This window comes from Zonotrichia leucophrys, chromosome 3, assembly GCF_028769735.1.
Source record: "Zonotrichia leucophrys gambelii isolate GWCS_2022_RI chromosome 3, RI_Zleu_2.0, whole genome shotgun sequence".
In the NCBI taxonomy this organism is placed as follows: Eukaryota; Metazoa; Chordata; class Aves; order Passeriformes; family Passerellidae; genus Zonotrichia; species Zonotrichia leucophrys.
Window position 1 is genome coordinate 33,066,256 of NC_088172.1, and position 16,048 is coordinate 33,082,303.

The 16,048-nt window shown below is 37.1% G+C and overlaps 1 protein-coding gene across 2 annotated transcripts in view; it reads right to left on the bottom strand.

The window, feature by feature from the left end:
• WDR35 (WD repeat domain 35) overlaps positions 1 to 16,048 on the bottom strand; it is a 42,973-nt gene that overhangs the window by 11,246 nt on the left and 15,679 nt on the right. For both annotated transcript variants that reach the window (XM_064707764.1, XM_064707763.1), the window contains 7 exons: positions 8,881 to 9,025; positions 7,550 to 7,619; positions 6,733 to 6,786; positions 4,804 to 4,913; positions 2,648 to 2,858; positions 1,990 to 2,070; positions 1,728 to 1,864 (listed from right to left, as the gene is read on the bottom strand). In XM_064707764.1, coding sequence (XP_064563834.1) covers positions 1,728 to 1,864; positions 1,990 to 2,070; positions 2,648 to 2,858; positions 4,804 to 4,913; positions 6,733 to 6,786; positions 7,550 to 7,619; positions 8,881 to 9,025 — 808 coding nt within the window. The remainder of the gene's footprint in view (positions 1 to 1,727; positions 1,865 to 1,989; positions 2,071 to 2,647; positions 2,859 to 4,803; positions 4,914 to 6,732; positions 6,787 to 7,549; positions 7,620 to 8,880; positions 9,026 to 16,048) is intronic.

Genomic DNA, 16,048 nt, shown 5'->3' on the forward strand with positions numbered 1-16,048 from the left:
TTATGATTGGTACTGCCCTACTGATTAGTTCTGCAAATAGGGAATTCAGGCCAACCTGTGTGTGTCAGGTGCTTGAATGAGCTCCAGAATTTTCTGCAAAAGTAAGGCTATTTAAAATTTAGACTGGCTGATTGACACTGTGAAGCAAACTCAGTGCAGTGAGGCACTGACAAAACCACTAATATTATTGCTGTATTCAGTGACCCAAGCCATCCTTAGGCAGTATCAGCTGTGCATCTCTCAATCAATTTGAGAAGGCTGGATCACTTAAACTCAAGTGCTTATCACAGACATCAAAGAAACCAATTGATCTACACATCACCCTGTTTGTTGCATTCTAGAAGCAAGGTCACTGTTTTGTTCTGATCTGGAATATACTGGCTTTATATCCAGCACTTCTAATGAATCTCTTCAGAAATATGTGACATGTTTTCTCTCGGAATAAAATAAAATTCATGGCAATTCCAGAGCAAAGTGAACAGAATTTCACCTATATTTTGTGCTTTTATGATATAGAACTTTTACTGAGACACAGACTTGCAAAACTAATAGTAATTTTTTATTAACGGAACAGAGAGGAGTAGCAAAAAACCACATGAACAATTTGAAAGCTCCAAAAATCTTCAGCCAGTTCAAGACATTTGTAAAAATGAAGACTCAAAACACTAACATTTCATCCTATGCACTCAAGCTAATAAAATTATTACAGAAACTTTCAATATATAACTGTTTTTCAAAATTAATATTCTGGAGACAAAGGAATAACTAGATAGAAAATAATGGGTTTTGGGACAAACTTTTAAAGCAAGATGTCTTGTCCAGTCTTTCATCAACTCTAAATTCATCTCTGAATCATCACAACTAATAGTGAACTCTCCAATCCCCTTGATGCAAGCTAAGCATCCAATGCTGCAAGAGACCATTAGCTTCTAAACAGAGCCAAAATTACTAAAGAAAGGCACAGGTAAGTAAACAGTCTCCAGAGAGTTAAGGAGAATTGGTCTCCTTCATCAATGAAGTTTTAGGTTCTGCACTGCCTCTTCATTAAATTATCTGTAGAGGCCTTTACTCTTCCAGCCCTTACAAGCTGGGATATTAAACAGATTTCCAGCACTCCTGTTTTCACAGGTTTACTCTCACATGTTTAGTCTGCAGGCTTTTCAACTTTAGTTTAATAGCTGAGCCATGTTTAGTTTAAGCATGGCACTATCTCCATTTCTCAGATTACTTCTGAGATGCTGCATGGGAACACAACACACCCAGCCCTTCTTTCTGTCCTTCAAGGCCTGTCCAAATGCTACAAGGTTGTTCAAACTACTTTTACCCTACTATCAGTCTGATGTGTTCCTTTTACCAGGTTTTAAGCTCTTTAATGTTCAATATATAAATTTTATTTTTAATTTAACCAACTTGGTTAACTTGCTGTTAGCTTTTCATTTCCTTTAAATTCTCTCCAAGACAAGGAACACTGTGTTTTGGGGCCCATATAGCACAGAGCAAAAAGGTGTCCTGAGCCTACACTGTATACCCACTATCATGATACAGCACCTGCCTGACATTCTAGGTACTCCAACATTCATTAAATCTTAAATGATTGTGTGTAAAATGTATACTGCTTTGGCTGGTTTTAAGTTGAGGGTTTTTATTTTCATACTGGATCTGTCTGAACAGGAAAAGAATAGAAAAGTAGACAAATTTAAACAAATTTGGCTTATAGGAGATTTTACCAAAGTCTGGGATGTGGATTGTCTTCTATGAATTGGGAAGATTCCTCAATGCCAACTTTTTCAATCAATGCTCGACTGTCTCGTAATGACCGAATCTCGAAATTGATGATGTAATCTTTGTTAGGATGTTCAGGATTCTAACATAATGGATAAAGAAACATATTTTTATTCCTGGTGACTTTTATTCTCACCCAACAAAACAGATATCTATCATTAAGAAAGACATCAACTTTTCCTACAAAATAAAACTAGTTATACTGACCTTTAATATTTCATCCAGAAGAACAGACTTGATTTCTAAATCTTCAAAGTTGCAAATATATCCAGATGTTTGTATAGGTTCCTGAAAGTTAAATAAATTATAAAGGAATGAACTTGTATTCTGTCTGACTAAATCCTAAGTATCCATTTAGATACATTCTTCTCCAAACTAGGACATAATTGCACTTCCAACAAGAAACAAGTACTATAATCATTAACATTATTGACAAGTGTGTAAATACAGACATTATTAAAAATCCTCATGTTTTCTGCAACTAAATTATGACAAAGAAATAGAATAACACCTGCCAATATTTAGATTCAACTGAACCATTTTACAAGTATCTCTACTAAAACTGCATTTATGTATTCCAAAGCATACAAAAAATACACCCCTGAAAATCTCATACATTTAAGAAAAATATGACACCATTTTTATATTTCTAGGACTGAACATTCATTCTACCTATACAGTCCAAAACAACGTTCCCACGTGAGAGTTGGTAAGATTTTGAGCTTTATATAACCTGAAGCAAGTTTATATAAACAAACACTTGCAGAACTGAGCGGTAAGCACAACAATAATGCTATTCAAGAAAGAGCCATTAACCTAAGAGTGAACTTTTTTAAATGAGTAGTTTATGTATGTTGGTATCTACCTCTGGATCCAAGTTTCTGAAGACATACATTCTTGTTTTCTCCATCATTGCAAACAGGTCCGGGTTGTCCTTGGCCCATTTCATGTCCCAGACGTCCTTGCGCTCCAGCCTGAGCTGCCCGCCTGCCTCCGGCTGCCCCGTGCCGTCGGCGGCCCGCGCCTCCAGCTCCACAAACGTCAGAACCCCTGACAGGTCAATGATAGCGAGGCGACTGCAGAAAAGCACACAGAGAAACAAGGCAGCTAAGTGACACTGCTCAAGGCTGTGAATCTGAAACAGCTCTCTAACCTGGCACAGTATAATTTGATAGATTCCATGAGACGCTGTCGTGTGCCAGAACCAGCACAGATCCGTATGGTTTTCATGTATCTGCACAGCAGAGACCAGACACATGGAAAGATGTTCTTCATCTGTTCACACAGGATCTGGCCCTGCAAAGGTTCTGAAATATGCCCATTTTTATATCCAGCATTTTGAAGATACATCAGATACCAAGTTGAATAAATTACAGGTCTGTTGTTCACCAAACTTTTTTTGACAAAGACTCAACAACTGAATAGAATGGGTTTTCCTTATTTACTAGGAGGCAATGAAGCAGATTATTAAATTAAAAAGTCAGTGTGGTGAAGCAGACTGTTAATTCCTAAAATGTGATTTCTTGCATTTCTACAAAGAGTAGTCTTCATTTTTTTTCAAAAACAATGTTAAGTACAATCCAATTCATCTTTGAAATAGTTTAAATATTGTGGTTGTTAATTGTTGCGGTGTTGTTGAGGGTTCCCAGGACAAGGTGAGAGATGAGAATTGACTCCCAAGTTCTCAGAAGGCTGATTTATTATTTTATGATATTATATAACATTATATTAAAACAAAATTATATACTAAAATTATACTAAAGAAAGAGAAAGGAGACATCAGAAGGCTAGCAAAGAATGAAGAATAAAAACCGGTGACAGACTCAGTGAGTCTGACACAGCTGGCTGTGATTGGCCAGTAATTAAAAACAATTCACATGGAACCAATCAAAGATGCACCTGTTGGTAAGCAACCTTCAAACCCCATTCCCAGCAATCAGATAATTATTGTTTACATTTCTTTTCTGAGGCTTCTCAGCTTCTCAGGAGAAAAATCGTGGTGAAGGGATTTTTCATAAAATATCACAGTGACAAAAGATAAGAAAAATACAATTTCTAAAAGGCTACATTTGAAAATTTACAGCTGCATAGGTCTTCAGTGAATCATAGTAACCTATATTTACTACAAGGCCATTTTAAAACTATTTCTAAATATTGATACATAGACAGCCTTAATTCCTATTAAAATTTCAAACACAATTTAGAAAATTAACCTCAAAATGCTTATGGATCTGAGCTTATTTACCTAGAACAAAATCATTTAGCAAGAAAACAACTCGGGTTCAAATCAAAATGAATATGGCTCTGACTAGATCATGCTGCCTTTTAAGCAAAGCAATCTGGTTTTGGGCTACAGCTGAAGAGGCAGGAGATCTCTACATATGCATTATAAATTTTGTTTGAAATGATGATGTTATTTTGAAGTTATTGAAATTGCCTTGCAAAATCTTGTGTATTTTTGCCTTTTCTGCCAACACTCTCGTGCATTCTCTTGCAAAAAAAAAGCTGTTGAGTAGAAAGCAACTTCAGTATTAGCACAGATGAAGCTCAGGAGAACCAGACTTACTAGAAACCACCACTAGTTACAGCCTGTAACCATGGAAAATTGAATGGGATGTACAAAGTTTGCAGGCTTTAGAAGAACACAGAAACAGAAAGAAGTCATAGATATGAAATTTCAGGTTCTGACATAATTTTATCTATTTGTGTCATGATCAAAGAAAGGTTATGTTTGGTTCATCTAATAAAACAAAGATATTTTCATGTACACAGGGTGTGAAAAATAGGAGACCTTTACTAACAGTGTCTCAGAACAATGACTGTCCAGATGGAAATAATTAGTAATAAATAAATCGTTAAACAACCATTAAGAGCAGCTAAAATTAATAAATGGTTTATACCAAATGAAAATTAGTACATAATGATTATAGAATTATAGATTTCACAGAATTAGTATTTTCACAAATTTTAGTGCTTCATTTTGAAATTGGATGTCTGTGTTAGAAACAGGTCTGTGCTTACCTGGAGTTGCAGTTCAAAGACAGCTGATAGGCACGCCGCTCCAGGGAGTAGCTCTGCACCATAGCCACACTAGGGAGGCTGTACCTCTGAATAATGCCTGATTCTCTTCCCTAGAGGAAAGCAATGCTGCCTTAGTGAGAGAATTTCTCCATCAGTAAACCCTTTAAAATGGTCTTATTTATATGCTGGTTATTTATTGGTCTTATTTATATGCTTATTTATATGCTGGACAAAAGAGCCTTGGGATAAGTGACAGAGCATGAGTGAAAAGAGAGAATTATCACCTTAAAAGCTCTGAATTCTGGTATTTAAACAAGATACTCTAAGATGCTACAACTGACAAATCCACTTAAATCAGGGATGTTAAAACAAACAGTTACAGTCCACATCCAGCACACAGAATTTCAGGAGCCATGACCATCCAGATAAGGTCTACATAATGACACAGGAGAAGTGTGAAAAGATTCTTGTCCCACACTGGCAAATCCCCTCAAAGAGTTCCATATAGCAGCACCAGCCCAGGTCTGAAAGCAGGACAGCTCTGCTCATGTGGGGCTGTCTCCATACCAACAAGTCTCACCAGTTACTGCAAGACCAGAGCTAGATTTAAAAGGAAATGCTATAAATTATACTGGTTATTCACAGCCTTGAGTAAATGGAAAGAAATCTAAGTACCAGTGTGGTTTATCTTTATTTTGCTGAATGAAACACCAATTCCCTGTGTCAAAATACCATCAGGCCATCAGGGTGAAAGGAGTGACATCTCTGAAATGAAATGTTCACTGCCACTATTTTCTCATGGTGTTTCTGTAAAATGAATAACATACCCAGCTTGGTTTGCCTACTGTTCAACTCTTATGTTGAAAATGAGTCCACATTAAATTTCAAAGGAGTGAAAACTTTATTCCTTGTTTTCCTTCCTTCCCCAAAGCTGTCCCTAACATCCTCAGCATAAATTACCAGTTTTAACTTTTTCACATATGTATACCCTATAGACTAAAAAGCAGATTAGTTCAGAAGTGTTAGAAAATTGAACCACTATCATTTGGATTCAGCTTCATCACATTTATCCAGATCTGGTCTCAAAGGCATTTCCTCTCATTCCTTCCCTTTTTTAAAAAAAGTCACAGATTAATTATTTTCAGAAGTTCATCTTCATATTCTTCAAGCAGCAACAATCCCATAGTCACCTATTAACCATCACACTTCATTTGTTCATGCTTTCTCCCATGAACTTCTGATTTTGTCAAATGCAGTCAAAGGATAAAATAAAAAAACAAACAAAAATCCACACTAGAATCAGAACATGACAAAACAAGATCTTTCCTGGAAGGTGGATAACAGGAAGAAACAGTTTTCTCAGTTTTCTCTCTCTTTGTTCTGTTCAGTTAGCTTGCTTTAAAGCCCATATATAAGTTTGTTCATCTAATGAGATCACTTTCCAGCTTAGAACAAAAAAATGCACCAGCTCTTTGGCATGATTCAATACCTCACACAACTGTATAATCCATAAGTATTCATCTGTATATAGTGCAGTACTCTGCATCATACCATTCATATGTAAACAGACAAACTTTGTAAGTCTTTGTCTGTCTCAAATACTGTCTCAAAGAGACTTCTCAGGACTCAGATTACAGAATTAAGTCCTGATCTAGACTTTATAAAATCCTATGTGTAAGTATTAACTCAGGCAACTACTCTGTAATTAAATTGCAAGTACTTAGTGAATTAGCCCTCCTAAAGAAAGAATCCAAGTTAACAGAAGAAACCATTAAAGTCATCTTTGAAGAAGAGGAAAGAGGTTTTGTCTGTGTAAATTCTAAATTCAGAAATGCTTTGAAATTATGACTGCTTATGAACATAGAGAGAAGAATCTTATACCTACAAGCACAGGAGGCAATTAGGAGTTCTGTTAATCATGTAGCTTACCACAAGCAGTATCTTATCAGATGCTGTTATTGCACAAATTGGATCTCTTGTTCCCTGAAAGCAAACAAGTGATATCAGTATCAGTTTTACTGCAAAGGTAAGCATGCCCTGCTAAAGAAAGAAGGTTCTTTAAATAAACAAGAGTGTTGCTAAGTATCCACATGAAAAGAGGCTATCAAACCTTGTCAGCATACAGTCTACATCTACAAACAGTGGATAGTTTGTAGATGGTATCAGTAGCCTTTGCTATGGCAATCATAACAATAATATTAACAGCTTCCTTTCTTTTCCTGCCCCTCCCTCCAGAAAAATAAGAAATCCAAAATGCAGCAGGTGTTTAACAGAAAACACAAGAAAGCAACAATCCCTGGCTTGTGAGGGCTGTTAAGTAATTAATTTCAGGTACATTAGTAGGGACAGACAGCACTTGCACACACACATGAAATGAAAATGGCCAAAAATACTAGAAAAGATCATAAAGGTTATTGAGTTTCAACAAAGTTATGTTTTGTTGAAGTAAGGGGAGCTGCTTCTGACCAGGAAGACAGCAGATGTCAATATACTGCACACACTCAGAATATACCTTTTCCATGTTCACTGTAGTTTGCTATGCATTTCCAGTAATACACAATGACACAGTAACAGCACCAACCAGAGGGAAGAAACATAACACGTAAAAAAAGGTAGAAGTAAAAGAAATTGTAAGTGCAACCACTTCTACTAATGAAAATATATGAAAATAAATAAATCAACACTAATTACTGCTCTTTCAAGCTACCAGTGACACCACAATAAACTAGTTCATAACATCACTCACTTCAAAAGCTTTGCTGTAATCAAGGTGAGCGTCTCCAGACCCTGAAAAGGTGTCATCAATATGATAGATCCTGTAAAGGAGGACAGTGAGAAGAAAAAGTGAGTCCAAAGAAAAGATCATACATCAGTATGTTCCATCCTTGGAGAAGAAACCATTGGAATTGGAGAAGAGAATAAAAGCTATGAATGTTCTTATGCACAAAAGCATCCCCTTTGATAAATCTGGTTTATATTGATATACAGATATGGCAGTTGCTTTCACTTTCACAGCCCCTGACGGTCTATTCCCTATGAACTGTAAACTTTCATCCTGTAACATTAAGTTTCTGCTGTTACAGTTAAGTGTCCTGCTGAAAACCATCAACCACTCAGTTGTCCTTTTCAAACGTGCACTTCCATATCTCCCCAGGGTCTTCTCCATAACTATGAAGCACTTCACCTTCACATCCACAAAAACTTATGTATTACTGTACTCTTCAACACTTATAACTTCTCTCTTGCCTTAAAAAGAGCATTAGGAAAGATTTTAGAATGCTAAAATCCTCATTAAGGCTGAATTACAAGTATCTACATTTTTTGATATTTTTATCAATTTATAATCTTGTCCAAGGCTAGGACATCCAAGACCTACAACAATCTAAGTTATTATATCATGCACAAATAATTACTCATTATTAGGGATATGTGGTGACAGGAGATGGTAGGTTTATAGAAAGATGATATAGTGTAGAGATTATATGGAAGAACACACAAAATAACTAAAAAGAAAGCCATAACAAAGTTGCAAGCTTTGTGGAGGTGACAGAAAAGTTAATGCCACAAATGAGCACCTGGGAAAGAAATATTTTGGAAGCAAAACGATGTTGATTTTGGCTTGTTTAGTTTTAGAGGATAAAAGTCCATACAGGATTAGTTGTCAAAGCCACAACCAGACACAAGTGTATTAGAGAAGGGCCAGCTGGACAGACTAAGTTCTTACAGGCAATGACAGACGAGAAGCAGTTCAAGTTATCAGAGGGAATGGAGATGCCTGAAACTAAGAGCATGGAGGGGAAACAGGAGAGGGGTAAAAAGGCATCAAGACACACAGGGAAAACATGCAGCAACCAAATGGAGACACTGAACAGAAGCTAATCCCAAAATGTCTCAGGGATGTGAATAACAAACACACAGTTGTTATACAAAACTAGTATATCATCTTACAGGCCTGAAATTCAACAAACCTGATCAGAAAAATGAGAAGACAAGGGCTTGCATTTTAGACATGGCAGAATACACCTTATCAATGACACTAGAGCAGAGGAAGAAAAATGACAAAGCCTGAAGACAAACCTTTCCCTGCCTTCTTTCCTGGTCCGTGCCAGCTGATTGATTTCCATGGCTGTGAGCTTCTTGGCCACCCGGTACTGCCAGACGTAAAACGCTACTTTGGAAGCCGCGATCACATGAGTTCTGGTCATCGTGACAAACAATGGCTCTGTTACAAAACCCAAAGAGTTGCAAAATTAGAGCAGCAAGCATTGGAGTAGATGCTGATTTGTACATTTTTTCCAAGATGGATGAAAACATACACCCATACATTAAATGCAAAAAACAATGACCAAAAAATCTGCCCACACACAACCTAACAGCATTTTTCTGGTAGCTGGTAGCAAATTTCACAGGGGCCTTGTGGACTTGTCCAGAAGAGCAGAGAACTTCTTTACCAGTTCTGACTTTACCATTAACACTTTCTTCTCCCTGCTATTTCAGCAAATCTTCATGCACTGATGCAGAAAACAGCAAATACATATAGACAAACTTTCAGGTTAATGACCAGCTCAGGAGCATCTTGAATCTCCTTAACAAGATACAATAAATACTTATTTAAGGCTATTCAAAAGTTGACAATCTAGAAGAGATTCTTTTTCTTAAAAACAATTCATAAATTTTAAGTTAGACAAGACCTAGAAATGCTGTTTGTACCTTAGTTAATAGTTAGGCCAAATATAAAATCTTTATCTGAATGGCAATAAATTAAATATTTAGCAAACTGCGTACTTAGTCTTACTTTAATATACCAAAAACATCACAGTGTAGGAATGCAGGACATTTTCTTTACTTCAGCTCTAAGCCCACTTAGAATATGTGCACAAATTGAGTATCCATGCTCAGTGGGAAAAAAAAAAAAAGTAAAAACCAAAATAGTGAAGGCATAGAAAAGTAAAGAAACCTAGTATGCAAATCAGCCAATGTCTTTAAGTTCTATAAGTAAATATTATGATACCAAAAAAAAGCTAGATAAATTCCAAAGAATTGTGCAAACCAGCTTGGTAGTGGAACACCGAGTCATGCAAATAACATGATGTGAGTAGAAAATACAATTCTTTTACCGTGAATCTCTTATTTTTTCTCCTCTTAATTTTAGCACAGAACAGAACTCTGGAGGGAGCTATAAGCCTGCCACATAGAAGAGCAGTGCTACAAGAGACAGATGGGGGAAGATTGGTTGAACAGATTTCATTTCTTTGAAACCAAGAGGATTATATAAACTACCCAATGGTTGCAGAATACTTTTTAGTAAAAATGTAGTACTGGGCAAGAAGGCTTAGTGATGATGCTTAACATGAGCAGCATAGTTGTTTACTCATTATATGCAACTCGTGTATTTCATGTATTTATAACACATTCATTTCAATAATTAGTCACTGAAGGATAAAGTCTCCTGTTTCATCAAAAACATTAACAAATTCTATGTGTTTGCTCTGGTTTTTTATTAACTTCCAGCTGTATGTGCCATAACAACCAATGCTTTTATCCTTTAAAATTAAACATGAGAAAATTAAACATGAGAATCTCCTGACCTGTGAGGGAATAAGGTTTGCTCAAATCACAACACTTCTGTTAAGCCTCATGTTTGAACTTAACTTCCTCAACATTTGAGTACTTGTGGTCCAAGACAATGTTAAATCCCATTGCCATGCCAACCTCTGAAGCCATGGGCATTCCTCACACTCAAGAGGTGACTCCCCCTTTGACTTACAGCTTCCATGGAGCCTAAACTTATTTGTGCACACCTTGAAATTGCTGAATCTGGGAAAAAAGTTGTTCACATATGGTCTGTTGTGAACCAGAAAGAAGACGGCAAAGTATCCATGCTTTATCCACGAGAATACAATCAATTAGGTGTGTTATGAACATGCCTCAGACTAAACTGACAGTTGCTGCCAAAAAGCACATACACACCAACCCCTGACACATTTTCCTGCCACTTCTTTCATATCAGCTCTAGCAGCAGCTGGACAACAGAGTAAATTTGATCAGTTCATTCATCTAACTGACCTCAAAATTAAATAAATAAAAGATTACATTAAGTTGGATTAAAGAGAAAATCACAAATGCTGGAGCAGGCAGGAATGAGCAGCCAGCATGGAGGGCAGGGCCTTCCCTTCTTTGCAACAACAGGCTCAGCAATGACTGGATTTAAGCCAAATGTGAAATTGCAGGGCACAGCAGAGAGACACAATCACCAGGATCAGATCCATGCAGAGCCACATCTGAGAGAGCAGCATTTCTGCATGGGAACTGATGCTTTTACAGAATTGCCTGTATAACTTCATCAATTAAATAAAAGTAGGACACATGGCATTTTTTGTAGGACTGTTTTAGCTTTTTATATTGGTCAGTCATTGAACAAAAAAAAATCACCAACAGAAAAATCTGTGGAAAAAGAAACTCAAATGCAAGTTTGGACACTATGAAACATTTCTTTACAAGGGGGTAGACACTCATAGGAACAACCTCCTGGAGAGGTGGTCAGTGCCCCAAGCCTGTCAGTGTTTAAGAGGCATTTGGACAATGCTCTTAGCAACATGATTTTGTTCAGCCCTGGAGTGACCCTGGACTGGATGATCCTTGTCAGTCCCCTCCAACCAAAAGTATTCCATTTCACCTTCTTGTCTCAGAGCTTTCCACACTGGGCTACAGTCTGTTCCTAAAATGTTTTCCTTCTTGACTGCATGACGGCATAAATTCAACATGAGGGAAGAATGTCCCAGCCTCTTCAAGTCTGGGCTGTTGCTGGGCAGAGAAGGAAAGACAACATGCTCATTTCAATCCCTTCAGGCTGAAGAAGACCTAGAATCCCTTCCCAGGCAGCTGGTTTAACTACTTAAGTTTCCTTTAGGGTAGGGAAATACCATCTTATACGGCAGCATTGATTTGCCAGCAAGTGCTGCTCAGCTGAGCATCGGTGCCCTTCACAGAACCTGTGCTCTGACTATTAAGCAGACAGAAATGCAAGCACCTCAAGTCTGAAGAAGGCAAGAAATTTGGACACTTCTCAGCATTTCCACTACACAGCAGCTTTCCATGCTCAATATGTAAACTTCTTACACTGTTGAGTTCTTCCTGCTGATTTTGACAGTATTCAACTTCAGTATTAATGTCTTAATACTTAATTTTCAGACATTGAAAATATGTGAGAAAAACATTTAAACAGGTGCTTCACTTTTCAGATGCTGACCAAATACTGAAAAGGGTAAACACACCATCCCCATGAAAACAACTCCAACATGTGAAACAACTGCCCTTTAAATTCTTTCTGGCCCTCCTTTCTCTTCTCACCTCATTTTTCTTCACTATTCCTTCATAAAGTCTCCTCCCTGAAGGAAAGAAACTTTCTTTCCTATATACCCAGGAATCTCGAATAACCTTCTACAATGTTTGCATTTCATCCACATACACTCCATCTCACTTCAAAGCTGCTAGAAAACACCTGCTTCAGTGTCAAATCTTCTTGTAAAAATATAGACAGAAATCAACCTTAATGCATGACTACATTACTTCACCACATGAAAAGGCTGAGATGCTTTCTAGTCTATGAGATAGCATACACAAACAAGAAAGACAAGTGATTCCACCTAAATCTGATGGAAAGGAAGCAATCTGACAGACACAACATTAAACTGTTGTTTTCATACAAGTCTGTTACAGGCTGTTCCTGAGAAACTGGAATGAACTTAGTCTAATCAATAAATCTACCTTATTTTAGAGCCTGATTCAAATATCTCTACAAGTGTTGGCTCACAAATGGAAAAAAATGTCAGGCAACAGCAGGGACAACTGAACATGTTGGGACATGTGGGACAACTCATGAACAACCACAGTTTACAGAACATAAATATTCAAAATCCATTACAATTTACATTAAAAGGATCAAGTAAGTAACAGCAATTCAAGTGTTTTTCACATGTAGTTCAGACATCCCTGTTATGGCATCCAGGAGGGAGGCAAGACACCTGGGCAGGACTCCAGCTCTGCCTTTAATCCACCTGTATGTTGGTCAAGCTGTTGTATTAATTTCACTGGGTGCTAAAACACACTTGAAAGATAACTCAACACATCACTATGTCAGTGCTCCTAAGCACATGTAAGAAGATGATATAATCCAGCCTGAGTGACCTTTTCTTAGCAGATACCATCTGTTGTGTTTCCATTAAAAAGATATTATATAACAAGATATTTAACCTTCTGTAGTTTATATTTAGTTATTCATCAAAGGACTTTGACAGAAAGCCTGTGAGCCTGTAAAACATGCACACAAGACACTGTGCTGGTTAATTTTTGTCCCAGAGTAGGATGGAATGCAGTAATGTTAGACAATGAAGAAAAGAGTAATTTATGGGCTAGCAAACACGAGCTATTGTGGAGGACCTCAAACACAAGGCACAGGAAGCAGGGGAAGCAAAATGCCTTTGGACAAAATAAAAAGCAGTATGAGGAACAGCTGAAAGTGTAACCACCCATCAATGTCTAAAGAACAGTAAAGTGATGGCCCTTCATCAGATAATGACTAATTAATCTTTTATTGCCACCATTAACAGAGACAAACATTAGAAAGCTAATGACATAATTAAAAAATCAACAGAATAAAGGAAATAAGCTCTTCTTTTTTTGAGCCTTACTTGAACTACTGGCTTAGAGCCCAACAACACAAGATTTACATCTCCTGAGGGTGAATGAAACATTGCATAATGTCACAATTTCTTTGTCATTATGAGATTAATAGTGCTTTGTTGAAACAGTATTATAAAATATTATAAATTGACAATTCAGACAAACTGTGTCTTCACACACGTTCTCAGATGCATTATTTAAATGCTCGGTCAGCTACTTAGCATCCCTACATGAGCAACCTTTTTTCTTCACTATTCATCTCCTACCAGGACAAAATCCAAGAGGCTTTGCCCAAGAGGCCTGCAAGGCACCTAAGTCTCAAAGAGGAGTAAATGCTTTATGTTCAGTAGAGTTCCAGGTGATTCTTGCTCCAACAAGGGGCAGTCTGCTAGAAACCACAGTTACAGCCAGTCAAAAAATACAGTTTAGACTCATGGTAGTGAAGAGCACACACTGAAGGAAAGGCAGGAGCACACAGATACCAACTGCTCTGTTGAGGACATTCTATAATGTTACAAATAATTTTTCACCATCCTTTATGAAAATCAAATAAAGTAACAACCTAAGTGTATTTAAGCCACTCTGAAAGATGGCACTTAGAAGTCTGAAACAAGTACAAGAGTTCAAAACAAAAATGACCTAACTTTTTAGGGACAGAACTTTATGCAACAATTTATTCGTTTACTAAAAGGAAATTAGCTGAAAATTTGTATTAGTAGAAAGAAGAATTTTAGAAACAGATAATAGCATTTTTCATAAGTCAGTAACACTCATCCAATTATCTTGAGTAAGAGAGAAGTTCATTTTAACGTTTAACTGCTTATTTCTTAAACTATTAATAATGACTCTCATCAGATAATTGATTTAATTAATGCTGATTTTCCTCATTTATAAACAGAACAAAAGGACAACGATTTTGTTAGAAATCATGTATCAACCAGAATCTTAGAGAACTTTCAGAAAGGTCTTCTGCCCTTAAGGTTTTACAAGGTCTTCTCTCTCTATTGACTTCTGCAAGGCCAGACAGCTGCTTAAGTTCAGCATGCTGTCAAACTGGAACAATTACACTTCCTACTGCCAAAAAGCTCCAACTGTGATAAACAGCATGATATACTGTACAATAGGACCTTGACTATGTACAGCTGTCAACCTCTCACACCAACTGACCTTATGTTGTAAATATTTCTAGTTGTTCTATAAAGTTGCATTTTCAAATGTTACAAAAAGAGGAAAGTAACTATGATGAAACCAGCTCAATGTGTCCCAAAAGAGTTGCATTCATAGGCATTTGCTTTTCATTTTTACCTTCAATCCTTCTGCAAGTTTGGAGAGCAAAATTTAAAGGAGTCTTACAGGATGCATATATTAAAAAAAAAAAGGCTGAATCTTTGCCTGCGTAATACAGTAATGAAAGACTCGCTTATAATTGAGGCTACAGAAATTTTTCAGGACTCAAAAATGTAAATATTCCTAACCTCAAGTATTTGTCCATCCATGAAGCTGAACATTATAATGCCAGCACTTTCACAAATGAACTCACTTCTAGGAAAGCGCAAATCTATGCACTAAACTGGTCCTCCAGTACTGGAGGGAACAGCAGCAGACTGCAGAAAGCTTCGTTATGCTAAAGGAAAAAATTATTTAATCAGCACAATTCAAGTACAGTTGGAAAAACAACAGCATTTTTCAATTAAACAGACTTTCTTTTTAAGTGTTCCCAGTTACTGGAAAAGATTTTTTTCTTGTGTACAGGCAGCTGTAGGAGATGGGTCCTACTGGCAGAATCATAAAGAAACCTTTGTTTATAATAATAAAAAAAAATTAAACTCTCACAGACTCAAAGTTCACATAAACTGAACACTAGAAAAATGCAAAGCAAAGAGTTTAAATGCAGAGTTAGACATCTACATGCAAAGCTAATTTTAACAGTGAGTGGGATTCATCTCACCTAATTTTAGACATCTCTGACAGAGATGAGCTGGCTGCCCTGGGCTTCTTCATACCCAGTGGAGAGCACAAAGACCCCCTTCATCAGTGATTCACCCAACTTATTTTAGATGTCAGCTGCAGAAATGAGAAGAACTACTCCCTTTAAGTCCCTGAACCCTCTCCCACCACCCCAATCCTGCCTGCCAAGCCAATCCAGGAAACCAATGGGCTCATACAGTGTAGACATCTGATCAGGAACAGAGATGGGACAGGGACAAAACAGGCACCCAACTCACACCCCTATCACCCATCACATCATCTTACTTCATGGGATTCTGTTTTGGGCTTAGGTTTTTTGGTTTGGGTTGTTTGGATTTTTTGGCAGGGGAGAGCATTGTTAGGTTGTCTTATTAATGTTTTTTCCTCCAGTCTTGATAAACTTTTTGGTATTGAAGCTCCTGGACCTGTTAGTCTTTCAGACTCTGATATAGCCCCCACTATTGCAAAAGGTGGCAAGAGGACATCAAAGGGACAGAACTAGAAATCACAAGACTAAAACTAACACAATATTTCATAAACATTCCATATGACAAAGTAGTCAAACTCATTCATCAGGGCATATTCTTAATTTTAA